At 50.5% G+C, this 26,773-nt stretch overlaps 1 protein-coding gene across 7 annotated transcripts in view; it reads right to left on the bottom strand.

Annotated features, from left to right (window-relative positions):
* Positions 1–15,522, bottom strand: part of MYRF (myelin regulatory factor) — a 65,684-nt gene extending 50,162 nt beyond the window's left edge. For all 7 annotated transcript variants that reach the window (XM_042785381.1, XM_042785385.1, XM_042785384.1 and 4 more), the window contains exon 1: positions 15,210–15,522. In XM_042785381.1, the coding sequence (XP_042641315.1) occupies positions 15,210–15,255 (46 nt within the window). In that variant the 5' untranslated portion in view covers positions 15,256–15,522. The remainder of the gene's footprint in view (positions 1–15,209) is intronic.
* Positions 15,523–26,773: the final 11,251 nt, after the last annotated feature.

Below are 26,773 nucleotides of genomic sequence, written 5' to 3'. Positions count from 1 at the left end.
ATGAATCTTCTTTTGCTTTCCCCCAAAACAAGGGCCACTGCAAAATCCACTTTTCACCTTCTTGCTCAATGCTTGTGGTACCGGCAGCATCTTTAGATTGCTAAATACGCTTATTATTGAGGTGCTTCTGTAACAACACACTCTGAGGTGTGCTGGGCTAGGTGTTGTCAATCCAGTATCAGCCAGACAGCTCCTGCTCTGCAGCCTTTTCAGCCTTGAACTTCTCCAGCACGTTTTACTTAACGCTGAACAACATCCTGATCAGGAACTTCCTCCCCCACAGAGCTGATAGGGAGAACATGAGAGAGATCAAACACTGCATCACTGATAGAGCTAAAATACAGCTGCTAATGTAGAGGCATCAAAGAGCAGAGGGGTTACTAGCAGAGACCCCCAGGGACTGGTACCTGGGCCAAAGTCATTCAGCATTTTTTTTGTTGTTGTTCTCCACTGGCAAAGTTTGAAGGTGGCACACATATTGGTGGGATAGCAAAGAAAGAGGGAAAAAAAAAATAAACCAAAACTAATTCTTACAGAGTGTCTTGAATCACCTGGTAAAGTGACAGCAATCTACTGCATAATAACAAAGCACAAAGCAAGACCTGAAAGTACCACATACAGGCTGGGAAACTGTTGGGGAAAAAAAAAAAATGACTAAATGAAAAGCTCCAGTTTTCAGAACTAACCACAGCTACGCAAGTCCTTGACACAGCGTCGCAGCTCAGACAGTGACTGCAGAGTTCACGTACAAGGGGACTATTGGGCAGAAGATGGAGAAATGGTCCTGGCTTTTCTGCACACCACTGCTGGAATCAGTGGCTGACCTCTGTTTGTCTGGAAGAGGGCATGGAAATACTGGAGAGACTTTGGAAATAATGCTGCTCAGGACGCACAAGAAGCTTTACAAAAGTCCCTGTCTGGTCTGTTTATTACCAGGAGGCTGAGCAGTGGTTGAATCCTCATCTATATGAACTCAGACTGGAGAAAGCAGCCTGCTGGGAGGGAGTTGCAGTCTTGTGAGGAGGATATGGCAGTTGGAGTCCAAGATTTGACAGCGTCAACCATGAAATAAGACGTTGCTCCTAGCAGGGAGCAACAGCTTTCCAAGAAAGGTAAAACAAGCAGGTCAGGGACCATCTGCTCCTCCGTGCTTACGAAGCACGGCCACAGCAGGCCCATGGCCCTCATGTCTGACTGCAATAAATATGAACATTAACATCCCCAGTCACCACCTCTTAGAAACTATAAAAAAATTCTTCTCAGAGATGGTCTAGGAGCAATTCTACCTCTCAGATATCTTGGAGGCCCCTCCTAGTTGTAGAGCCCACAGTGCTCTGAATCTAATGCAATGCAGCGGCACCAGCCAGGTTCTCAAGAGATACAAGAAGCTCTGGGAGACAACCCAAACTTCCTCAGCACAGAAACCCACAACCACGGCCCACTCACCGTTCGACCGTCCTTTGGGTTCTCCACACCACTGAGTTATGGACAAAGGTTTCAGAGGTAACTCGGTGATTAGAAGCCGATTTAGGATTTTCAGCAATTCAAGAAGACTTTTGAGAATATTTTCCTACTTCCTTCTCACCGCTGTAGTTCACCCACGAGAGCCCTATTAGCACAATTCATTCCCAGCACGTTACTGCAGCTCCATAAATGATGAGTTGCCCGTGGAAGGGGAGCAGGGAGAGCACTGACTTCATCCCGCTTCCACCAGACACCTCCTTCTAGCACAGCATGCTGAGCTCTCCCCTTGCCCCACATCTTTCAGCCACTCCCCAGCTGTGAAGGGAACTTCACTGGAAGCTGACACACGGGTGAGAAACCATTCCTTAACCTCAGAAGAGAAGTGCTAACATTTACTCTGGAGCTGATCTACCTCTGTAGGACAATTCCTCACTACCTGTGAACAACAGTGGGAGCTACAAGTTAAAGGTGATCTAAAAGGCTGGAATGGCTGTGGTGGTGACTGTGACCAATTTTGGAGGGGAAGCTGAGCCAAGAAGATAAATTGCAAGAATTCCAACCACCCAAAGCTCCTCCCAAGACAGCACATCCCACTTTGCTGAAATGTTCTAAGTTTTGTTTCGCCATTTTCCTTTCCTTTGTGACAGACCCCTGTATGTCTTTGGATCCATCCCCTGCTAGACCCCCACTCCACTTCTTTTGGAGGTTCATTGTGCAGATTGGGATCTGTCACGACAGAAAAGTCGCTTTCCCCTTCTGCAGGTTCCTGGTCTCTCCTAGAAGCCTGCTCACACACGAGGGTAGGGAAGAGCAGTGCCACATCACTAGCAAAATATGTCAGTGCTTATGGCTTTGGTCTAGAGGGGACTTTCAGCTTAAGGCACCTCCCTCGAGGTGCTCAGTGAACCTTCCGGAGCTCTTCCACCCAACTCTGTCTTCAAATGGGAAACGGGCTGCAACTGTCCTGCAGAGTCTGTCCATCCTGCCACGTCCCCCCACCAGTGGGGCCGTTGTCCTGCACTCTGTCCATCCCACCATGTCCTCACGCCAGTGGGGCAGTTGTCCTGAAGAATCTGTCTGTCCTGCCATGTCCCCACGCCAGTGAGGTGGTTGTCCTGTGGAGTCTGTCTGTCCTGCCACGTCCCCACACCAGCAGGGTGGTTTCCTGCAGAATCTGTCTGTCCTGACATGTCCCCATGCCACCAGGGCGGTTGTCCTGCAGTCTGTCCATCCCACCATGTCCCCACACCAGCAGGGTGGTTGTCCTGCAGAGTCTGTCTGTCCTGCCATGTCCCCATGCCACCAGGGCGGTTGTCCTGCAGTCTGTCCGTCCCGTCCTGTCCCCACACCACAGGGCAGTTGTCCTGCAGTCTGTCCGTCCCGCCGTGTCCCCCGTGCTGGCCTGGCCAGAGCAGGGTGCCGGGAAGGTCCCTCCGGGCCAGCTCTGCTGTCCAAGGTACCTCCGCGCCGCTGCACCCATCGCCGCCTCCCGCACACCGCGCCGGCACACCCCACCATGACCCCCCACCAGAAGGGAGAGCCAGCAGCCCCTTCCCCAGGAGGACGGTCCCCACTTGTTGAACAACGAGCAGTCTCCATCAGTTATTTTTGCAGTGCCTGTGCCCAGAGCTCTGATCCCTGTGTCATCTCTACCCACACGGGGCAAAAGTGACTCCCAAGGTTACTGGCCTTTTCCTTCTGTGTAGTCGCTTGTGTACAGAGCTACACGGATACACAAAAGGAAGAGATGGATCTCACCCCAAAATCTGATACACAAAGAGCTGACACAGGCAAAGCAGCAGGGAACTGCCTGGATTTACGCTATAGAATGGTGGTGTAGCCCAGACCAGAAAAATATATCTGCAGACGTGCCCACTGTTTTGTCAGGAAGAGAGCCCTGCTTACCCCTTCAGAAAAGAGCATGCAGACCTGAGGATCTGCTGGAAGAAGCTGGCAGACCTAGCCTCTGCCTCTGACAAGACACATACAAAATTTTCTTTTATAGAGATCTTTGAGACCAGCCAGCAAGTCAGACCCATGTGCTAATCCACCTGTATGCTGTGCTCTTGTTGGAAACTTCTGTTGTTGTTTTATTTCTTTGTTTTTTGAAAAAAAAAAAAAAAAAAAAAAAAAAAAAAAGAAAGCATACTGTGGAAGCAAATGAATTACTGAATTTCTGACAATCTATACCAAGTCTCTTTGATTTCTCTGGTCCCTCAAAAAAGTCCTCAGCCCGTACAAACTCTCAGGGTTGAGCCAAAGCCAAAGACTTACCAGTCTTTCACAGTTCAACAGGACATACTCCTTTCTGTAAAAGCCCCAAACCAGATCTATGGGGGTTTTGCTTGGTTGGGTTGTCAGTTTATTTTTACAGATGAAACACAACCCCATAACCACACATGATGAGAAGCCCCACAGTTCTCCTGGCAAAGCTAGAATGTTAACCTCAATCTCATAGATAAATTCTCTGTGGCAGTAAAAAATACCACCAAACCTATTTTCCCTCCACAGTTTCAGCTAGAGGTTGCATTGTTCAAAGCTGTTACATGGGTCAGGCTAGAAGAGCTGATAGTTCCTTCCAACCTGAAACTCAGTTCAGCATCTTTATTTTAAGAAATTATAAGAACAGAGAGGACACTTTATCCCAGGTGGTCCTTAGCTGCCTCTATAAGTGGGGAGGCTCATCTCGCTGCTCTTCCACACTCCACCTGAACTACAACGACTTCAGGTCGTCATAAAGTTTGTGAAACAGAAAAAAAAAAAAAAAAAGAAAAAAAAAACAAAGGACTCTGCTGCATTGACAAAAGCCTTAAACCAACAACCACCACCCTGATCCATTTAAACAGGCTGATCAAAAAAGAAACAACTTCTAAAAAACTTGGGATTTAATTCTGCATAATTTTTTTTCACAGTGAGAACAATCAGCCACTGGAATAATCTCCCCAGGGAAGTGGTGGGTTCCCCAACACTGGACACTTTTAGGATTCAGACAGACATGGGGCTGGGCCAGCTTGTCTAGACTGGGCTTGTGCCACAAAGGTTGGACCAGATTGTCCTTGAGGTCCCTTCCAGCCTGGGATTCTGTGACTCTATGAAAAACAGAGACCACCACAAGTCTCCTTCAGGCAGTGACTATCCCCAGGGAACAATGTGCACCCCTAACACTCATGGCCCCTTTTCACTTGCTAACATTGATTGTTCACTGGCTGAGCAACCTGCATCTTAAAACACAAAACAAGGACTCATCAGCCCAAATTTCTCCATCTCATTCCTACTGTCTAGTTCTCAAAGTTCACTCTCAGTGTGGTTAGGTTTCCAAAACTGCAGAGAAGAGGGTTTAAACAAAAAATCCCAGTAAACTCCACTACTTCTCTCCTTCAGAGAGCCAACTGACAGCATTCCAGCTGATGCATTATGTCCTCCTGACAAGGCCTTGCTCTGCACCAGTGGTGGTAAATATCTGTAGTGTCTGGTATCAACTTTACTGCACATCACAGCTCACTGGCACTGTCACCGTCCTCTGCTCTTTCAAAGCCAAACTTGGCCCGACGTCATGATCACCTATGAATTTGTGCCTTGACTGAATTAAGAAAGCTGTGTTAAAAATGCATGGTAAAACATTTGTAAAAATCTCTCTCGGTGATCATTCACGATCTATTGCATCCACTGATGCCTCCTGGGTGTAACAGAGCCACAGTACCTGCACCTAAAATCAGAGGAATAGGAAAAGTCCCTATCTTGATGTTCCACAAGACCATCTTCTTCGACTGCGTTGACTTTTGACCAGTTCCTCTTCCCAAGTCCTTGCACACCAGCACAACCTCCAGCAACCAGACTTCTCATTCCAGGCTGTGAAGCCTGTCCCCAGTCTGCATGTCCCCATATTCCTGTTTCTTGTGCCCCTTCATCCTCTCAGCAGCAATGAGATGAGTTTTGAAACATCATTTATCACCTCTCTCTCTTCGCTACAGGTGCCACTACGGTGCATGTGAAAACTCATCACCATCCACCTCTCCATTCCAACACCCTTTTTCAAAGACTGAATTAAAATAGACAGGAGGGAGGGGAGATGGACAGAAGTCCTCCTACTTCTCCCCTACCCTGAACTTCTCGTCAACCTCAGGTTTTGATTTGGATAGGACCTCATCAAGGAAAAGACCATTTGTGTTCTTACACTGAGCGAGCATTGATTATATTATCAGCAAGCAGCCAACTGTGAAATGGCTTGATGGCTCTCATAATGCACAGTTTTTAAGCTTTTGCTTTACTTAAGCAGGTGCTTCATTTCCAATAAAGTCTAAGCGCACTTTTTAGTGCTTTATTGAATCAATGTCCATAACCATTGCTTGTCATAACAGAAAAGATAAGCCAAGATCAAGCAGGTTGATAAGTTGTTTGGTTTCCTGTTTATCCAGATTTCTAGCAGTCAGCTGCATTCAGCACATGGGATTAAAAGTCATAAATGATCGTTGTTGATTAATAAGTATTGTCAGACACACACTAAGCGAATCTTCATATTCCAAATTAAGTTGAATGTACTCTTTTTGTTACGTCCACTTCTCAAGGCTGCAAGCAAGAGCATCTCAGCGTGCTCTACGGTCCTTGCCATCAAAGCAGACAGAGAACTTGCAGGAATTAGACCTCCAACTCTTTTGGAAACCCTACTCATGCCTTCCACACATTCTGTCCCATGCCTACCCCCATGCCCTCTGCATTTCCTCCTCCAATTACTACCATCTTCTCCTTGGGAAGGAAACCAGATCAATTTGGCGTTCTGAGTCTCGCGAGATAATACACTGCTGCAGTGTTGGGGTGATGACAAAGACTCTACCAAAAGAAAACAAAACAAAAAAACCCCAAACAAACAAAACCCCCATAACAATCCCAGCAAAAATTGCTTTAATTGTTGCTTTTTAAAAAAGCAGAGATCTCACCAAAGCTAGACCATGGCTGTTGGCATCGCACATGCCTATCAGCTCCTTATTCACTTCTGGTCCCACCCCACACCGCTTCAGCCAGCCTGTTTGGTCTCTGCTCACACTGCACACCGGTCTGCAACCACAGCCCCACTGTTTTTGCTCTTCCTATTGATGCAGTTTGTGATCACCTGGGGCATAATTCAGTACATCTCCTTTAATTCACCGCAAACAACTGATGAGAGCAGCTGAAGAAAAGACAGCTGGATAGAGCACAATGGATGGGGACGGGGGAGAAGAAAACATAGGGTAATCCAGAGAGGCTAAGAAAATTTTGACCACTGCAGAGACTGATGCCAGCTTTTCCATGACCAAGCCGGTGTGTCACAACCGCTGGGATGTGAAAGAGAAGCACTGATGCTCTGCTGCACTAGAGGAAATGACTCCAACCTCTGCCCGCAGCCCTGCACACCAGCCCTAGCCCTGGCCACACCACAGGACTACGATCACAGCCACGGGGCACTCCCAAGACTGTTCCCCTTGGCTCACCCTAGCCTCTACCCTCAAATCCTGGATCCAAGCACGCCAAACCTATTTACACCTCCAGCCTTGGCCTTTCTAACCAGCCCATCACCCCAAAAGCCAGCAAAATCTGCAAGTGTTCACCCTTATTCCACAACAAATCTGGCACCTCCGCTTCGCAGCCAGGGCTGGCCCAGCCCCGCTCCCAGATCTCCCTTTCGCCATTTTGAGTAACCGCTTCAAAACAGACAAAGTTCAGCGAGATAAGTGGTGGACCCTGAGTATCACATTACATTTTCCCTCAGGAAGGAACCCTTTAATTCAGGCATGCCTTGAACACACTCCAGGGTGTGCTGGAAGACGGCGGGGAGCGCAGGGTCCTGGGCTGGCCAGCCCATCCACCTCCAGTAAATCAGAGAGATGATGTCCTCCGTCCCTGCAGTGTGGGGCAAATGGTGCCCACAGGAGAAGGAAGGTCTGGTGGATAAGCAAGGGTATGCCAAAGTGTGTCAGTCTGTAGGAATAAGAGGGTATATCCATGAAGCCATAAGTAGGAGCCACCGGATAGCCAAGTGCAGTATCCAATGCAATTCACCCTCCACTTCTAAGAGCCCCCTGTTTCCCTATACAGCAGCAATATCCCTTGGACTCTGCACCTCTCCTGCTGATCTGACACAGCCTCATTCCTCTTTGTCTGTCTCTACTTCTGGTATCTGCTTGGCAAGCACCACGGAGACCATGGTGTGGGTTCTGTCTCCTGAAGGATGCTGCCCCACGAGCTGGTACACACGAGGGGCATCCAGCAAGCACCAGCTCGGGCCCGAAAGCCCCGAGCCCGTTCCTGTTTGTGTCTCCAGTCACAGCTGCTCCCCTGTCCTCTGGCAACGCACACGCTAGTTAATCATTCCTCAGACACATTTCGCATACTGGGGTTCTTATCAGAGAGTGCAAAGTCCAAGTCAAATCAGCAACACTACTGGAAAGAGGCAAGGGGGTTGCCCAGCAAGCTCTGCCGGAGCAACGCCATCCCCAGGCAAGGAAATCCCCAGGCAGAGACACGCTGGAGGGATGCCAGGCCATGGTCTGGGACCCTGTCTGGGCAGCACAGAGGAAGGGCAGGTACCTGCAGCACTGCTGAGGGCCAGGGGCTCATTGGCCACAGCCTGACACCCTCCTTACACAGCCCCCAGCTCCGCATCACTCCGGTCTTGTCCCAGCAGGAAAAATCCACAAGGTCCTTAACCAGAAGAGGGCAAGAGCAGCAGGGTCCCATCTCTTCCTGCTTTGAAAGGCCTCTTCTGGTTTTGCTTCTAAGTGACCACGGGCAGAGAACGACAGCAGGGCAGACAACGGGGTGAAAGCAGAAAACAAAACGACTCCCACTGAGCTGTGACAGGAGGCAGAAAACCCATGGGGAGAACAACTTCCCTATGCACCGCTGAGGGCTGCACTTCTCCAGACCATGCCCAGCTCTCTCCAGGCTAACTGTGCCCAGGAGCCATCTTATGCCACGTTTATTGCAACCAGTGATGTGGCAGTTGGGATGACTCTGGTCCCAGAAAGCCAGCTCTAGTGAATGCTTTGTTCTAGGAGGAAAAGGTGAGGGAGCAGAGGGAAGCTCTGTCTATGCAGGACCCCAATAAGGCTCCTGCTTGACCGGCATCTTTTTTCCATATCCTCACAGGCAGCAGCTCTTGCACAACCCCAGCCCAGGCACAGAGAGCAGCGCGGAGCAGCCGGATCTCTGAGTCACCAGCATGCCCGTTTCCATCAGCCCGCTCACACCTCCAGCACGACTCCCTTCTAATCTGCCCCGACAGCCACCTCTTCCTGCTGCCTCCTCCCAAACATCCTCCTGGTCCGTGTCCAGGCATCGCTCCCAGGACACCAACCTGTGGAAGATACATTAACCAGAACATGGGCAAAGTTCCTCTCTCCATCCCGACGGAGCCTCTTCGGGTGTGTGCTCACGTTGCTCTTTCTGAATCACGACCCACCCCTTATCTTAAAGGATCCACCCTCCTACGAACAGCTCTCTGGCCTTACTCCATCTGGATGTCTCCTGTCCTTTTCCCATCCAGGAAAAAAGAGTTTTGAAGAAACTGGAGAGAGAGAGCGCAGACCCCAGGGATGTACCAGCACAGTCGCAAGACCACGCTGGAAGTGGCAGATTGTTCTGCACTAGCCTTGCCCTGAGGATCAGACGGGGACAAGTGCTTTGGCTGAAGACTTTGGGAACCTCATGCTGCTGGTCTTGCTGGGACGGAGGTGGCAGCTTCCCCCTGTGCTCAGGAATGCTCCCTGGGCCTCAGCCAAGCGCTGCAGGCAGCTGGTGATGAGCTCAAGGGAACATTTTTCTCTCTTCCCTCTTCTGCTTAGGCCCTAGGATGGAGCTGGGCTCACCAGCATCCTCATGTTCCCTGATCTTGTTGAGGGCACATGCTGACCAGAGGCAGACACCAAGTCGGGTGGCCAGGGGAAGCTTGAAATAGAGGGCAGAGAGAGGACAACCAGAAAACAATCACATTGGGAAGAGAGGTGGAGAGGCAGAAGGGAAAGCAAGCTGAGGCATGGAAGGGTTGGGGGATCTGTGCTGTTACCTGCTCGGATCCAGCGCATCCTGAGCATGGTGAGAGCAGATGTCAAGCTCCCGCTGCGTCCCTGCTCTCTCCCTCTGTCATTATGCTTCCTAGCTCAGCTTGTCTAGGTCCCAGGGCTGGTGCCTGCTGGTTTTTCTATTCCCTCAGGGAAGAGTGGGAGGGCCAGGGAGGAGGCTGGGAGGCTGCTGCTACACGCTGGGATTTGGGTCTGCGAGGGGATTACCAGGAGGGATGGTCATGTGTTTGTGCTGTACCAGGTTCCCCAGGACCATTCTGTCACGGGCTAACTCCACTCCACACAAAGCCTCTTACCTTCCCTTCTGCGCCAGCCAGGCCCTGGAGAGACTGTCACCCTGCAAAGCCACTGCGTCCCCAACCCCGCTCCTCCCGAGAGTCAGGTCCAGGCATGAAACACCCACAGCGACGGGCAGCAAAGATCCCGTTGTGCTTTTTGCACGGAGCTTGTGGCTCTCCACAGCCTTTCCCCGGTGCTTTCCCCTCTGTCCTTACTCTTGCCACTTCAAACAGCTCCACAGTGCAGGAAAGCCTCGCTCCAGCCACAAGCACCAGATGTATTTGGGGGACGCAGCGGCTAAGGGCCAGGCAGCCACTGGACAGGCAGAGGGTGAATAGTGACCATGAAACCCAGCTCCCAAAAAAGCCATTCTTTCACATAATTCAAAGAAACTAGATGCTCTGGTCTGCTGTGGTTGCATTGCTATGTCAAGCCCAGGGACCTAAAAAACACACCTATTGTCCCGGTTTGTGTGTGTGGTTCCTGCCTGCCAGCCAGCACCACGACAGACACCACAACCTCCGCTCTAGACACCCGGGGTCTAGTCTCCTCCTGCCCTTTCTGCTCCCAATGTTTTCACCGCTCTCCCCTCCACACCCCTAAGCAGCCAGGAAGACTGCAAAGCAGTCCCTTGTTTCTCTGGGACACTTTTTTGCAATCCTGCAACCTCCCGCCTGGCAAAAAAAAATCCCTGAAACTGCCCCAGCGAGCTGTAACTCACAGGTGGGGTCACCAGCACTGTTGGCTCAGGGATGCTTCCCCCTGCCATGAGGTGCTGGCCAGCTCTGAAGAGAAACTATTATTCCTCTTAAGTTCACGGCTTCGTTGCTTTACATTAGTGAATTTTTGGCCTTCTCCCCTCATTGCCATCCACCACCAAATCCTCCTGCCGACACAGAGCGCACAGAGACCCAGCCCTTACCACACCGCATGGTGAACAAGGTGCAAATCCACGAGTCCTGTGTTCACTGCCCTGCCTCAGCCCCATCGTTTCCTCTCTCATCATCCGAGGAGTATGGGGAAACAGCCCCAACCTCTTCCTGCAGGGTGGCAAGGGAGCGTTTCCTACCCACACACAAAAAGTGCTCCATGATACACAATAAAAATCACCGAGAAAGTAACCGATACCATTAACACACATACACACGCACGCTTACGGGCAAAACCATTCACTAACACAAACACGCTTGCTGCCTTGCTGATAAAAAGCCCAGCGCTCGCTTGCTGACTCCCCGCTCGGAGGATCCTGCGACCCCTTGAGCTCCACGTGCCCGCAGACAGACAGACGGCCGCTCGGCAAACGCGCGCTTCCCAGCGCTCCGGCCGCTGGCGTGAGCTCCAACCGCTCAGGGCGAAATCGGAAAGAGCTACTTCATTTCACAGGGCTCACAGGCCCTCGCTGAGATCTGGCCGTTTCTGTTTAACCAACTACAGATCAACCCCAAATCCTCCAAACTTTTAGCGCTCGTTAGTCTTTCTCCATTTCTTGCCCTAACCCCATTCAGCCATCTGCCAAACCGCCCACTCCCCTGCCCCCCCAAGCCCCACTCTGCACATCTTTCCTGATATACATTCTTTAACAACCTCTTATCTCATAAATTAGCCGAGAGAGAGAGGGATCCCGAATAGCTGAGCTCTGTCGTAACTGTTTCCCTTACGCGAGTGGTAGGCAGGGAGGAAGGTAAGGTTTCTAGCAGGATGCCAGCCAAGGGTCAGACGCTTTCAACTCCCTATTTTTCCTTTGATACAAAATACAAATGCTCTGGGTAAACACTCCCAATACTATGGAAAGACCAAACTGAGCTCCTTTACCTCTGCTGCCAGAACGCCCTGCATCCCACACTCTCTGCCTCTGAGCTCTCCCAGCTGTCTGCCCAAGCTCTCCTCGGCAGGATGGTCCTGGGCACCACCAAACACATTTACCAGCTGTGCTGACCCACACCAGGAAAGCGATGATCCACCTCCCCCCAGGACAGGCCCACCTCGAGGACACTCCGAGGCCATACCTCCAGCCAGACTCGTCCTCGCAGCATCTTCATCCCAGGAGGGTGTGAAGTTATGCCCAACCCATCTTTTCTCTTGGCCTATGCTTTTCTTTAGCCCCTTCCCAAACCTCAGAACAAAGCCCCAAACTTTTCACATCGTTCTTCTGCTTCTCCATCCTCGCACGTCTCAGCTCTCCCTCTCAAAGAGCAGACGGCTGTGCTCCAGGGAAATAACGATATCCTGCCCAAGCAAATACTGAGAGCCCTCTTTAGGAAAATAAAGGTCCATCTCTTGCAGCTGAAAAAAACAGAGGTGGGCAATTGGACCTGAAATCTTGGGAGTGCTTGCTCCCACAAACAAGCCTTGCTCAGCAGATGGGACCTGCTGTGCTGTTGCTGGAGCCAGCCGAGTGCCAGGAATTGGAATTAAGCACAGACACCAACTCTCTTCCACACCTCAGCCAGCACAGCCCCCACTCCCCAAAAGTCTGCAAGAAGAGACCAGTTAATCCTTGTCTGACACTTTGAAATACCGAGTGCTATACAAGCACTAAAGGATTACTCTTAAATATGGTGGGATTGCTTACAGCAGGCTCAGATCCTGCGCAAATCAGAGTCAAGCAAAGGAAAGGGAATTCCCAAATTAGTTCAGGGTTTTCAGTGTGCGGGAAGAAATCCCTTTAGCATAAAATCTCCACTTGGTGAGATGGTGATCTGTGAGAAGAAAAACTATTTCACTATAAGAGAAAAAGATGGTTTGAACATGTGTTCCCTCCAGGAAGATGCATTTTAAAGAAGCGATTGGGGTAGTGAGGAATTGGCTCTACTAATGAATTTACTCCTGTAAATTAATAAGCTCAAACAGATCTATTGTTAACCACAATATTACAAGTCCAGAAACCATGAATTCTTCAGGACAGCGAGATTCCAGGGCAAATCTGACTCCATGCTACAAAGGGGGCAATGTAAGGCACTGACCTTCACTTCCAAATACCAGTGGGTCAGTCTGGCTGCATACTCCTTCAGAGCACCACGATTAAAGCGGGCACAAAAGGAAAGAGCCTCATTTCTTCACTCACTGCACAAACTGAACTAAGCAGCAATCCTTCGTGGTAAAACTTTCTGCTCTTCCCCTCTCACCCTCAAACACTGTGTTGTAACAGATGCTCTTTAATAACAAAAGGGATCTGGCTGCCCAAACGAAATAAACAGCCATGCTGGGATCCACCAAAAAAAAAAAAAAAAAAAAAAAAAATACTCTGGGAAGTTCTAAAAAGGAAGTTATACAAGTAAGCAAATGGAGGCTAAGAACAATCCTTCAGGCCCAGTTTCCCTCACTCTTGATTTTTACAGTGACAAGACGGTCTTCATTCAAAACAGAGAAAGGGTGAGAAAGATACAAAAAGACAAAAAGATACAAGAAGATACAAATAGGTACACAAGGATACAAAGAGATACACATAGATACAATATACAAAAAGCCACAATATGATACAAAAAAGATACAAAAAGGATACAAAAAGATACAAAAAGATAGATACAAAAAAAGATACAAAAATATACACAAATATATAAAATAAATACAAAAATATACAAAAAAAAAAGATACACAAAGATAGATAAAGTAGGAAAGAAAAAGAATCCCAGAATGGTTGAGGTTGGCAAGGATCTCTTGAGGTCATCTTGTTCAAGCAGAATCACCCACAGCACTCAGAAAGAAAGAATAAGACAGACAGACAGACAAAGAAAGAAACCATTCACCCTACAAAAAGCTGCTCTGGGGGAGAGGGAGAAATTCCACTTCTACAAATGAAGAGACAGACAGGTGGGGTCTAACGCCTGTAAGTACCGCCGGGGTGCTGAGCGAGGGCTGTGCGGGATGCCAGGGAGGTGCTGGGTGGGCAGGATTTAGGGGATTGGCCCAAGTGAAACCCTAAAAACAAAGCAAACCCACCCCCCCACCCCAAAGGCCGAGGAGAACACAGGCTGGGAGTACACGATAAGAGCCGGCGTGGTGAGGCTTCCCATCCTCGCTAATCCTGTCGCTCCCAGGAATCCAGCGTCGCGGCTGGAACAAACAGGGGATGCTTTTTCCTTTGAAGAGCTGCACTAGCGAGGGATCACACAGATGCCAGAAGAGAGGGAAGTGAGAAGTGAGCAGCTTGAGCTTCTGTTCACTCCTGAAAGCTTCTTGGTTTTGGTCTCTCTTTGCTTTCCTTCCCAGGTTGAAACCCTCGCAGCAGCCAAAGGAAGGGAAAGGACACAACCCTCCCACCCCAACCGCCCCGGGGTGACACTGAGCGAGCAGCTGAGCGGGAGCAGGCAGCACGTTGCCCGATCCCACCGCAGGCAAAGCACAACACAAAAACCTGGGGGGAAAAATCCACGCTCCAGGGCTGCCCCACGCATGCAGCCTGCTCGCCACGGACCGGGCTCCTCCCCAGCAGATCCCAGTTCCGCCAGTGGCAACAGGACCGGTTTGTGGACGGAGCCTCGCTAGGATGGGCACGTTGTTTCGCCCTCGAGCAGCGCGCTAGGGGTTCACACCAACGGGTGCAGCCTGAAACCTCTGCCCACAGCCCACCTGAGAACGAGGGGCACGCGGTGCGGGGTGCAGCACCCGAAAGAGAGAAACGAAGGCAGCGAGGCGAGAACAAGAAGCGACAATGCAGGTGACGAGGAAAAGCAAAGCATGTCGACGAAGCCAGAGTGGGGAGAAGAAACACTGAGCTGAGGGAGGAACAACAAAAAGCATCGGGGTCCCGACGCCTCCCCAGCCCCACGGTTCAGTCCTACCAACCCCTCAGCTGCCACAAGCCACCGCGTTTCCCCCCTCGGGGATAGGGAGGCTAAATTCTCTTTACAGCTGCTTTTCCACTGTTGGTTTCAGTAAAAACCTGCCTTTGGTTTGCACTGGTGGGGAGGAGACTCTGATCCACACACATTCCGTATCCTGGCTGGACAGCACTAGCCCACAGCCACCGATTAAGTGATGGCGTGGGGTCCGCTGCTGGATGCCACCGCTATTTTCTAGAGCAAAGAGGAGCACCCCGTGCCCATAAAGCGCACAGCGGTGAGCTCGCTTCCAACCTGCTGTGCCCAGCAGCCAGGTGGAGAAGCTTCTGGTCCCACGGAGAGGGCGGCCAGGGGTTTGGCCCCGCGGCCACGTCTGCCATCCGTCCACCCAAAGCTGCTGTCAGCAGCCTGCGCCCGCTGTGAGGGCCCACGCCGAGGGGTCGGCACCTGACATACGATGCAACGCGCCCCCCAGCCCTCGGCGCGGCGGGACGGCCGCCCCGGCACCCACGGGATGCCCGCCCACAGCAGGAGTCTGCGCGGGGACGGGGAGCCGGTGTCCCTCCGAGCTTTTGGTTGGGGTCAAGGGGCCACCCCGAGTTTTGTCGGGACTCGGCGGGGCATTTCTTACCTTCAAAAAACCGCTGCAGAGCTTCCGTCTCGTCCACCACCTCCATAGTTGGGCCATGCACCGGGTGGCCGGGGCTAATCTCCGCGGCTGCAGCGGGGCATCCCCCCGGGCCGGGCCGGGGGGGGCCTGGCCGCGCTCCGCACCGCTCCGCCCCGCTCCGCACCGTTCCGCAGCCGAACCCCGTCGCTCTCAGCGCCCCGTCCCGTCGCTCTTCCGGGCTCCCGGTCCCGGTCCCGGCACCGAGCCTGGCCGCTCGCTGCCCATCGGCCTCGGCCGCGCACCGCCGAGCGCTGCCCCCAAACTTGGGCTGCGGCCGAGCGCTCCTCCCTCCCGCCCTTCCTCCCCGCCCTCCGGGGCCCCGCTCCTCCTCCTCCTCCTCCCGCCTCCCCGGTACCCGGGGGTCCCCCGAGAGACGGCACCTCCCGGGACCCGTTTCCCCCCCGCGCCCCACACAACCCCCCCGAGGGCTTTTTCCAACGGTACGAAGCTCCAGAGCAACCCCGCGGGGCTGACCCCCTGCTCTCAAACCCGGCCATAAATCACCCCCCAAAATTCCTTCCAGCACGGGGGCTGGGGGAAGGGACAGTTGTATTTTCTTCCCCAGATGTGCCCACAATCAATAATAATGCCTCAAAAAAAAAAACAAACAAACAAAAAAAAACCACAAAAAACCAAAACAAACAAAAAAAAAAACAACAACAAAAAAACCCAGTACAGTATCTAAATGAAGTTACAGTTATCTGACCACAGTTAACCAAACGCAGAGCCCCTGCCAGGCAAAGACTGTGGGACCATTCTCTTCGGGGCAGATAAAGCACACAATGAGGTTTTGTCCATCCCCACAAACCAATTCAGAAGGGCAGATTCTCTTATATATATAAATATATTTTTCTAGCTCACACAGCTGTGCAGTGACCAATTCTTCTCTGGGGAGGGGAACAGGGATGGGAGGGGGGCTGAGGTTTGGGGATAGTAATAGGTCTATTATTTCGGGGATGGAGAGAAAGAGCTCAACAACCCTTTTTTTTTTTTTTTTTCTCTCTCTCTCTCCCTCTCTCTTTCCATTAAGACAATTGTTATTCTCTGTTACCCCACGCCCCTTGTTCCTCCGCACACACTCACCTCCCCCATCTTTAAGCACAAACTGCGTGGGAAGGAAGCAAAAATTTATTTTTGCCATGGAGCCTGAGCGCTAGCCCGGGCCTGAATCCTGCTGGTGCCAGGTTAGATGTTAGGCTGTGTTAGACGAGACCCCAGAACTAAATACTCCTGCTCAGGATTCAAGTCCTGACCCTCAGCCCTCCATCCTCCCAGCAGCACTTTATCTCTGCTCAGCAAGAGCCTCCTGCATGAAGATGGCAGGACCAGACCTCCCCGTGAGCACGCAGCCCTGTACGCCCAAGTTGCACTTGAGAACGTGGCAAAAGACGCCCACAAGCACATGTAGGACTCGAGAATTCAGCTCAGCACTACTGGCGTGGGGGAAAGCCTCCCCCTTTGAGTCTCTGCTCGCTCCTGGCCAGGTCTGGCTTGCAGAACCTCCTCTCTGCTGCCTGATGGTTCGCTGCAACATTGCCCACCCGTAAGTCATCTTCTTGTGCCATCAGGTCTACAGTGCATCACCTACGCATCTCTCAGAGACAGCTAATAAATTATGGGAGTGGCAGGAGGGAGCTGGAGCTTCAGCTGCTCAGGCACAATAAAATAACAAGGGAAGGCCAAGGCTATTCTGGGTCACTTCACCAATGACTGTCAAAGCCAGCAAGAGAACCTGTAAATAGGCTGAGCTGGCAGAAGAGCAAGTTCCTGCCTGTTATGGCATTGGACCCTAAAGCTGGGTCCAAAGATGATCAAAAGATTTGAAAGGCAAATGACCCTGAGACCAATCTGCCTCGGATTTGTAACCCTCTGGAGCGACCGCATTGGTCTTTGCCTGGGATTCCCTGCCCCCAAGGTGCAAACTCCTGTGCAGCAACTCATTTAAAATAAAACCGTGATTCCTCTCTCCTTTCCTCAGTAGCAACATGACCGGCCCCACAGCACGCCCTTCCCATAACACGGTGCAGACCAGCCAGCTCCCCCAGCCCCAGTGTCACTACTCCCACCTCCTTAGAAGAGTGCACCCCACTATCGAGACGTGAAAAGACATTTAAGAGCAACCCACTAACAACTCAAACCCTCGCAGAGTGACTGCCACCCCCAGCAAACCATCCTCTTATTAAATACTGGTTCACTCATCTTCGCTCTTTCCCTGCTGTCTGAATCAAGCAAGGTATTGACACTTTGGGTCCTTCTCACTTTATTTTTCTTTGTGCACATTTGTGTCTCAGCTCTCTGTCCCACAGAGTGCTGCTCTCTCCCTTCCTGGACCTAATTAAAGGGAAAAGGCAGGTTGATGGCACCGAAGTGCGCACCCAACCTCATCCCTTCCCGAAAGGGGAAAGAGCAGCTGGTCCCTTACAGCAGTGAGCTCAAAACCCAGCATTTTGGGGTTGTCCTTGGGTAATCCCCAATAGATACTAGAGGGATTTGAACCCGGAAAAAGTTAAAAGGTTGAATTTGATCTACTGTTGCTGCACAGGGGATGGAAATCCAGCAGATAGAAACGCAGTCCCCAGCACAGCGTGCTGTTTGCTGCCCTTTCTGCTGTCTCCCCTCTGCTCCCTCCCTCCCTGCCAGCCCACGTCCTCGCCGTTCCCCGTGTCTCTCCCCCTCAGATACACACACACTCCCTTCCTCATTTCCTCCGGGTCATGCTCTCTGTAAACACCGCTCTCCCTTATCCCATGTGGTTGAGTCGGGAGCAGGAGCCAAGAGGGGGTGGAGGGATATTACTCATGGAAGGTGTGGCTGTTGCTCCCTCCAGCGCCAAATTTCAAAGTCCAGTTTAAAACAAAAAAAAAAAAACTAATTCAGCACTCCTGTCCTCCCACCCCATCCCTCCCCACACCCTAAACCCCCAGTCAGGCTTCTCAGGCACAGCTGGAAGGGGTTTAGTCCCTTTTTATCTTCCCTCCAGGGACAGACACCTCAGTCCCTGTGTGGGAACACAGGCAGGGCTGGCAGGCACATGCCCTAAGGGCAGCAGAACCATCGATCCCGCTAACGTGAGGTCCAGCAGAGCAGGGCACTCGACTCAAGAAATGCACGATTGCTCTGAACGTGACCGTGCCACCAAATGCCAAATGAGCTGCTGCTTAACTGTTGGAGATGCTGGAATACTTGGTATCTCATACTCTGGGTTTATGTGTTATAAACTCAGAGCGTGCATATATCCATTTGTTCAGTATATTAAAGCTCTATCGGTCTTAATTCTGATCTAAAGGCCACTCAGGTTACTAGAAACGTTGCTGAAATCCACTACAGTAAAAATCAAGGGGCAACAGGGCTGTGTCCCTGTCAAAGGTGGTTGTACACCAGCAGTCTTCCCTCCTCAGTAGCTGGATTTGTCTGGTGTCCCTGGGGAAGCAGGCTTACAAAAATCACTTCCGCAAACTTCAGACTGTGCTAATCGGTCTCATCAGCATTTACAAGAGGGACAGTTAGGCAATATTGTATAGATTTTATACTACATTAAATGGGACGTACCGAAACTTTCACATGGACCACGTGAACTGGATTTAGGTGGCCTCCTTAACTATCCAGGTTTCTTTTCAGATGTCAGCCAGGACAGGGTAGTGGCTACATCTTCAAAACACCCATTATCTCAGACAAGACAAACCCTCTGACTGATTTTATGATTTTATCCTCTGACAGAGTCTCCACACATTCAAGGTGAGAAGTACAAGAACTGTAAGAACTCGCAAGCAAGCCACAGCACTACTCCTCCACCAAGACATAGTACCTCGGTATGTAATCTATGAAAGCTTTCGGGTGTTGGGTTTTTTCCCCTGCTAAAACATGCCAACAGGCGAGCAGAAGCAAATAAAATTGTAAGCAAGATAAACACTCCGAATTTCGTCACATTTTACATGGTTAAAAATGAAGCTAAGGCACAGCACACATGGCCCCTAGAGTTTTTCACAGGTTGCTGTAGCCACCGGGTCTAAAAAGCAGAGAAACCATAACGTGACCCATCTGGCATCGCTTTTGGAGGCTGCAGAGGACGCTGTGTGACAAATATTAGTAATTACCTTCTACAGCACAGAGCTTTGCTCTTCTCAGATGCTGGGAGGGTTAAGGGAGCGGCAATTCAGGAGCACATTGCAGCAGTTCCCTTGCTCAGCTCCCATCACCCCCTTCCATGACCCAGCCAGTCTCTCTGGGGTCACCCAGGGGCGATGGCCACTCGGGTAAATTGGCACTTGCCCTCAGAGGGAGGGCAAGTGTAACCCAGCAGCCACCCCCCGACACCATCCAGGTGCGGTGTGTGAGACTGGGGAGGGGACAGGGAAAACCTCCCAGCTACTACAGAGCTGCCAAGGCTCCTATACATGTTACATATGTATTAGCATGAGGGTTAGCGGGTGTTTGGGTGAGAAAGAGTCTTGTTTGGGGATGGTCCGTGCAGCTCACCTGTGCTCTACACCAGTTCTATCAGTTCAGGGTTGAGGCAGCTCAGGGACTGGGCAGAACTTGCATTTCCCATGGTTATTTGGCTGTAGAGGAGGACGGTGAAACTTCTCTCCTTGACCCCACCTGACTTCCCTGGGGAAGAGCTGTTGCTCTTATCTGGTGCAACAATGCTTCTTTGAGCCAGCCAGTGAATTCAGCGTGATCACAGGGAGATCAAAAACCTTCAAGTGAAGACTGGGGCTTCAGTGAGTAACTCCGTGGGAATGCAGTCAAGGACGGGAGGCAGCAAGCTGGTGATGAAGCTGCCTCTCATGCCACGCTGTGCTCTCCCATGGTCAGCTATCTACCTACGGGCTTCCACCTCCTGCTCCCCAACCTCCCAGAACCCTGCTGCCAAACAGGACACCCCTCTTCTATACCGATCAAGGCCACCAGAAAGGCAGGTCCGCAAGCAGCAGGAACAACAAGAAGCCATCACTGCTCATGGACCCACTATGGTCACAGTGCAGCTGGGCTGAGGTATGGAGAGGAATCTCTTCCTCGGGAGCAGGGAGGCACATCTATCAGTGACACTCCTGTCACTGTGCTGCCAGGCAGAGCTGGGGATCTTGCAAGTCTTACAAGCTCTCTGATCAGTTCAAGGCACTTCTGTAAATCCTCACGCAAGCATGGGTAGAGCTCATCAGATTGGTAAAGAACTGATAAATCCCACAGCTGAATTTCTAGGGCTGCAAAGCAAGTGCCAGGGTTTAGAGAAGACCCTGCAGACAACCACTTCTGATTCATTAAGCACACAGGATGCTGCTCCTCTGAGATGCCCACAGCCACACAAACTGCACTCTAGTCCTCAATCCTTGGTGTAGGGATCTAACACGTGCTCTCGCTTACCAGCGATCAACAGCTTCAACTTTTGTTCCAACAAAAGAAACCTGCAAAGACAATTGTAGATTTTAAAGCTAGAACATTGCAGCAATCCAAGTGCAGTGTTTACTGATTCGCCTGAGCAGGAAGAATGAATTTAGTACTCTGAAGAGTCCAGGAATCCCTCCTTCCTAGAGCACCAGAGAAAGCACCTACCTTCTTGTTTTGCAAAACCCAACTGTTATTCTATACAGTGCTCTCCAACTTTATCACTCCTCAAGTGCTCTCTTCACACATACCTAAGGATGAAGTTTCCAAAGGCACCAACAGGAGTTTGGAATCAACCGTCAGTTTTAAGTAGGAACCGAGTGCTCAACTGCCCCCTGCGCCTCTGAAAAATCAAGCCTAGAAACGAGAGTAAAGCACCAGCAGAATGCCCATGTCACACTGCAGTGAGGAACTAAACTGCTTCCTAACTGATGCTGCCCAAGGTTGGGCAGCCTGGCAAAGCCTCTTCACCAGATCTTGCCAGGGTCTGTGCCACACAGAGCCCAGTTCCCCTCCACAGCTCCTCGCAGGACGAGCAGGTTGTGTCACCAGGACTGCACCACGTACCTCCCACAGTCTGGGCCAGCCGTATGTCACAGAGTGAGGACTCTTAACTGCATTTCCTTATTCTGAAATGAAATTGTAACGAAGTCTGGTCTAGGTCCCATTGAATTTGACAGCACATGTATCTATTCAACATAGGTCAGCCTAGCTTACCACTAAATTTAACCTGTGTGGGGAAAATAAGGATCTATAACACCTTTAGCCAACACCTGAGACTGAAATCCCTTCAGGTAACGTGTAGTGTGGTGGCATGCAGAGGGGAAGGATGCTAGGATGGAAAAAAAATCTATTTGGAAATTTCACTGAGATCGGCCACAGCACCTTGGGGTTTGCAGCCAAAGGCTAACAGGTAATCTTTTCGATCACTGTGGGTGAGAAGTGGATTATTTAGCGGTCTCAGTGGCAGAAGGCCGGTGAGATGAGGGTCAGATTTTGACCTGTATGGTGGTATCTGTCAGCGAGGTACTGCAGCGGGCATACTGAAGAGCTGTGATCAGGCAGAGGACGTGTGGTCCAGGGAGTGAGCTAGCTGGAAAGAGGTTATGGAAAGGGTTTCGGTTGCTGGTTATTCCCTCCGGTTCTTACCTCACGCAACAGTCTCGGGCAGGAGGAGCGCTGGGGTCTGTATGGCTCAAACGGATAAATGGAGGAATGTTTGAGACTCTTCTGCTGAGCGGGGGACATGAGGGATGAGAGCCTTAACGCCGCTCTGTTTCTCGTTACTATGCTCTACCAAACTTCCCTTTGTTGAAGTCGGCACCTTCCTCCTGTCCTTGTAATTGGGCTTTGCCTGAGGACACAAAGGCAGCGGGAAACGCAAAGAGAGTGGCGAGAAGTAACATTAGTGCAGTACAAAGCAAAGTGTCATTTGCTTTGGGGGTCATTGGCCTTGTTAGCTTCAACATCGCTGACCCTGTTATTAGGGATGTGTTAAGGTACATCCTGGATTGCTCTGCCCGCGGGCTGGGAACAGCCTGCCTCGCCGAATCTCCGCACCGCCTCCGGTGGGCACCCGCCGCCGGGCAGAGGGTTTTTTTCTTTTCTCCCCCAGCCATAAGGCCAGTGCTTCCCAGCTTAGGCGAGCTCTCCCTGCTCACACGCCGAGGCGATGCTGGACGAAGGGTTGGGGGATGCAGTTGGCTATCCGTGCTCCCTGACACTCCCAACTCATTCTCCCTTGACTGGTGCTGATGTAACCAAGTGAGCAAACCTAAATACAGGCCAACCGAAGAGCCAGGGCTTGTACCACAAGCCCAGACAGTTCATTTCTTTCCTTGGTTTTGCACTTACACTAATATTCGCACTTTAAATACCCTTTCTCCTTACCCTGCATCCTCCTTTGGCCTCACACAACAAGCATCTTCCTCTACAGCTCTCTCCGAGGCAGCCAGCATACAACCCTGTGAAATCATGGTACATTTAATTCTTCCCCCATCTCCCCCCGCTCTCCGTGGGTCTCTCCCTCCAAGCTGCCCAAAAGCTTTCATCTTTGTGCTGTAGCATCTCCTCGCCTCAAACACTGCTGCGATTCTTCCACTCCTCAGCAAGCGTGGTTATTCTGGGAGCCCCCCCGCCAGCTGTGCAGAACGCAGGCGTTGCATAATGGAAGTTGTGCAGCCACCTAAACAAAATGCTGCTTGCTTGGGCTGCCTCTCACTCATGATTCAGGCAATTCCTGCCAGTTTCTAGGCAAACCGGGACTCCAGCAGGCCTTGCTGGGAGACTCATTCTCAGCCTAGAGGGTGCAAAAACCAACCAAACAACCCACCCCCAAATAATTCAGCGAAAAGCCTCTATTCCCAGGAGCTCTGTCTCCAAAACACAGTGAAAAGCCAAGCAGAGGTACCCCCCCTGCCCCAGTAGTTTGGGGGCGAGATGTCTCCAATCAACACACAGCTGCAGCAGCAGACCAGTTTGGCTCTGCTGGCAACCAACTGCTGTCACACAGCACCGAACAAAAAACAAAAAGTCAAAGTGTTGGGCACAGAGACCTTTGTGGACATGATGGACTACCCAAGTTGAGGAAGACCTCCTCAGTGAAGCCCCCACCCAGACCAGTACTCTCTCGTCAGCAGCACCACGGCAAGAGCACGCACTCATCCAAGAACACACGAGCACCTTGGTCCTTCCAGGTGACCCAACACACCCCCAAAGGCCAACAGACGGATGAGGCGGGCAGAGCTTCCTCAGGCCAAGGAGATCTGTCCTCCCAGAGTCTCTCTCAGTGGTGGCTTGCTCTTATTGCAAACCTTTGGTATCAGCCCACAGCCAGGGTAAGACAGCAGAGGATGCAAAATCTTGCCCTTCTCCAATGCCCTGTGCGCGCCCAAGGTAGCTCCCACACTGCTGGAGGCGGAAGCAGACTGCTGCGGGCTCATGCTGTTATCTCCTCTTGGCAAGAGAGCTGCACTGATAAATCTCTCGCTGGTTATTCATTAACTGCAAGAGGTTTGTTCCCAAGATGGAGAAAACACCACCATTGATTTAAAATAGAAAAAAATAAAATGATAGTCGCCAGTGAGGGACACCCGTTCCGGGTGAGCTCTCCATGATGGGAGACCAGCATGGTCAGAAGCACAAGGGCTCAAACTGTAACTGCCCTGATTCAGAACAACTAGGGAAAAGGGGGAGCATTTGTACTTAAAAAAAAAAAAAAATTAGCCCCAAACTTTTTGGGCAGGTTGGAAAAGAGCTCCCACTGCACCCCAGAGAGCTTGTGCCAGCTGGTCTGAGGCCAGACCCGCAGACCTATTGTCATTTTTCTCCAGGCTTGCACTTGCCAGCTGCAGAGCAAGCACGGGAAGCAGGCAGAGCGCAGTATTTCAATCCCAGGGGTGCTCAGCTGAGCACTGGGAACCCCTGCACAGGGGAAGGGCTCGAGGCAGGCAGCGCTGCCAGCACGGGCACAGCACCCTCTGCCGTGACACAACCGACCGACACTGGGCACACCAGCAGCACGAAGGGCAGGGTCGCACATCCACCTCCGTCTCTCCTGACAAGGCAATCGAGGTTCAGTTGAGCCTCGCTGACAACTTTAACAGGATACAAACCAACCCACAAAAGCCTTTCAAGGGAGCTCTGTTAGCGGAAGAACAGCAACGTAAGTGGAGATGCCTGAAAAGGCAGGGAAATTCAAATGCTGTCAGAGGAGCAAGTGGTTTCAGAGCAACACCCGCAGGCTACGTCGGCCTCCGCTGCATGACCTGCATCTTTCTATACACACCAGCTCTGACCTGCGCTCTTCCTCTCCTATATCGCTACACACCGCTCTTCCACTTGGAGTTTTCCAAGTTTTTCCACACACTGAGGCAGCCTGACCTAGCTCCTGCTCCCTTTGTACTACCCTGGCCTCATACAGCAAGCGAGCATCACTAGCTGCGAGTAGCACCCCAATTTTCTCTATTGTACTGTTAATTGAAAGCACTAATTTAACCTGCAAAGCACCAAGAGCTAGAGACACCATCCAGCTAGAAATCCTTCCATACATAAATTGGTTTTATTTCCCTGAACACTGTTCCCAAGAAAAATCAGTTGGTCAAGTAAGGTTTCGTCTATCACGACTGACCAGACCATCACCTCTTCTGAGAAGCATAGTCTAATTAAAAAACCTTTCATGGCATGACTTTTTAAAATATGCTTTCTGTACAGTCACCTTCAGATCACTGTTTCTTAATTTCTTCTTCTCTTTTCTAACTGAGGTACAACCTAGCATCCGTGAAAAAAAAAAAAAAAAAAAAAAACGAACTGGTTTGTGCAATGCTTGTTTCCATTTACAAGTAATGAACATTTAGTTCACAGCTTTAACTACTTATGTATTTCCATTAGTTTTCACTCATTTTCTTTGCTTGCTGGGGAATGCACCAGTCTGGCTCACAAAACGTTTGAATATTTGTTTTCTGGTGCAGTTCTGAATGCTTTATGGCCAATGGGTTGAAAAATACTTTTCTCAATAAGCTATAAATTTCTCCTATGGCCACCAACATACTAAACAGCCAGAATGTCTTGGAAATAGCAACTCCATCCCTAGCTACATTCAATAGCTAAGGGTTTTAATAGTAAAACAGATTTTAAAGCAACATCCACCATGCCTGCTGTGTACACATTCATATATTTTTCTCCTTAGTAACTGTATTAAAACAGTCACTCCTAAGCATGGATTATTTTATGTTTATACAAGGGTAGTATCCAGAGTTTTATGTTCTCTTTTCCCCATGAGAGGAAGTGTTTACAGAAGAGGCAATATTCTTTTATGAGACTGATATAGTTACGGGTAGGAAAAAAAAAAAAAAAAAAAAAAGAAAAAAAAACACAAAACAAAAACCAAAGCATTAGGCGAGCACTTATACATACCAGCACTTTTTATAGGCATTTTTATAGGAACTCAGTAGTTCAGCCACCTTTGAGCTCTTAATTCCCTGATAGTACTTGGCCTCTTCAGGAGCGACCATAAAAACTATTCCATGCAGCCATTAATAGGATTACTTTCTTCCAGGCATTCCTGTTCCTGCCTGTATTTCTCACGGCTGGTCAGAAAGCTCCTGTCCCTCTCCTGACGCTGTTCCACTGGCTCCCCTTTCTCTCCTCTCCAACCCTGTAAGCCACAAGTCCTGCTTCTCCCCCTCCCCAAATCCGAGTTACTACGGCATTGTTCAGCCGCAGCAGCTGAACCCCAGGCACCGAGATCCCGCTTTACAAACCTACAGAGACGTGTCCTCATCCTGGGGGGCACTTCCTGCCAGGCTTCTGGGAAACTCTCACTATCCCGTTTGAACTCGCCTCCTCTGCAGAACCTTGCTATTTTTCTATAGCGCAGACTTCTGCGCTATTCTTGCTCACACTCAGTCCTCCTCTTCTCTCCCTGCCATCTCCTCACACCCTTCCAATGAGTCCCTTGTAATCAAGTGCCTTTGTTTGCACTAATGTCGCTCCTTTCGTATGGCATGTTGAATTCCAGTACGTGGCAACTCAAAGCATCGAGTTTCTTCCTTAACTCTCTTCCCCACCAAAGAGGAGAGGTTGCTAGAGCTGAGGCTCCTGCAGTTTCCACCCTTGGCTGCACAGGGCCAAGCTGGAGCTCACAACTGTTGCACAGGGAGTCAGGGCGTAGAAGGGTCAAGCTGATCTCAAGGGACAGAGATGCTCCCCAAAGCACTTTTCCCCCAATCCAAAGGCCGAGATCCAGAACTGACAGAGCTAGCGAGGTGACCATCAGCCCCAGTGGCAGCTAAATTGTTCCCCAGAGCCCTCCAGCGAGTTGTAGTGATGCACCACCACCATATTCCTCATCCCTCTGCAACCAGAGAGCACAGTGCAGTTTCTTCCAACTCTCAAACTCATGCACAATCCTGTAAGGCATAACCCTCAGGCAAATCGCAACTAGCATTCTCCAGTTCAGACTTGGGAACGGTCACATACACCAGTCATGCTTCTACATCCATTTTATACACAGTGCCATACAATATACAGAAACTTTTATATACATATATCTTTATATAATATGCTATATTAATCTGTATCTTTCTTTACAGCAATATTAGTTTGGATCTTTCATACATAGGTACAAAAAGTCATGTAAG

The sequence above is a fragment of the Tyto alba genome, unplaced genomic scaffold (assembly GCF_018691265.1).
Source record: "Tyto alba isolate M040663 unplaced genomic scaffold, T.alba_DEE_v4.0 Super-Scaffold_8, whole genome shotgun sequence".
NCBI lineage: Eukaryota > Metazoa > Chordata > Aves > Strigiformes > Tytonidae > Tyto > Tyto alba.
Note: the sequence above shows the minus strand (reverse complement) of the source record. Positions and strands in the feature narration are given on the sequence as shown.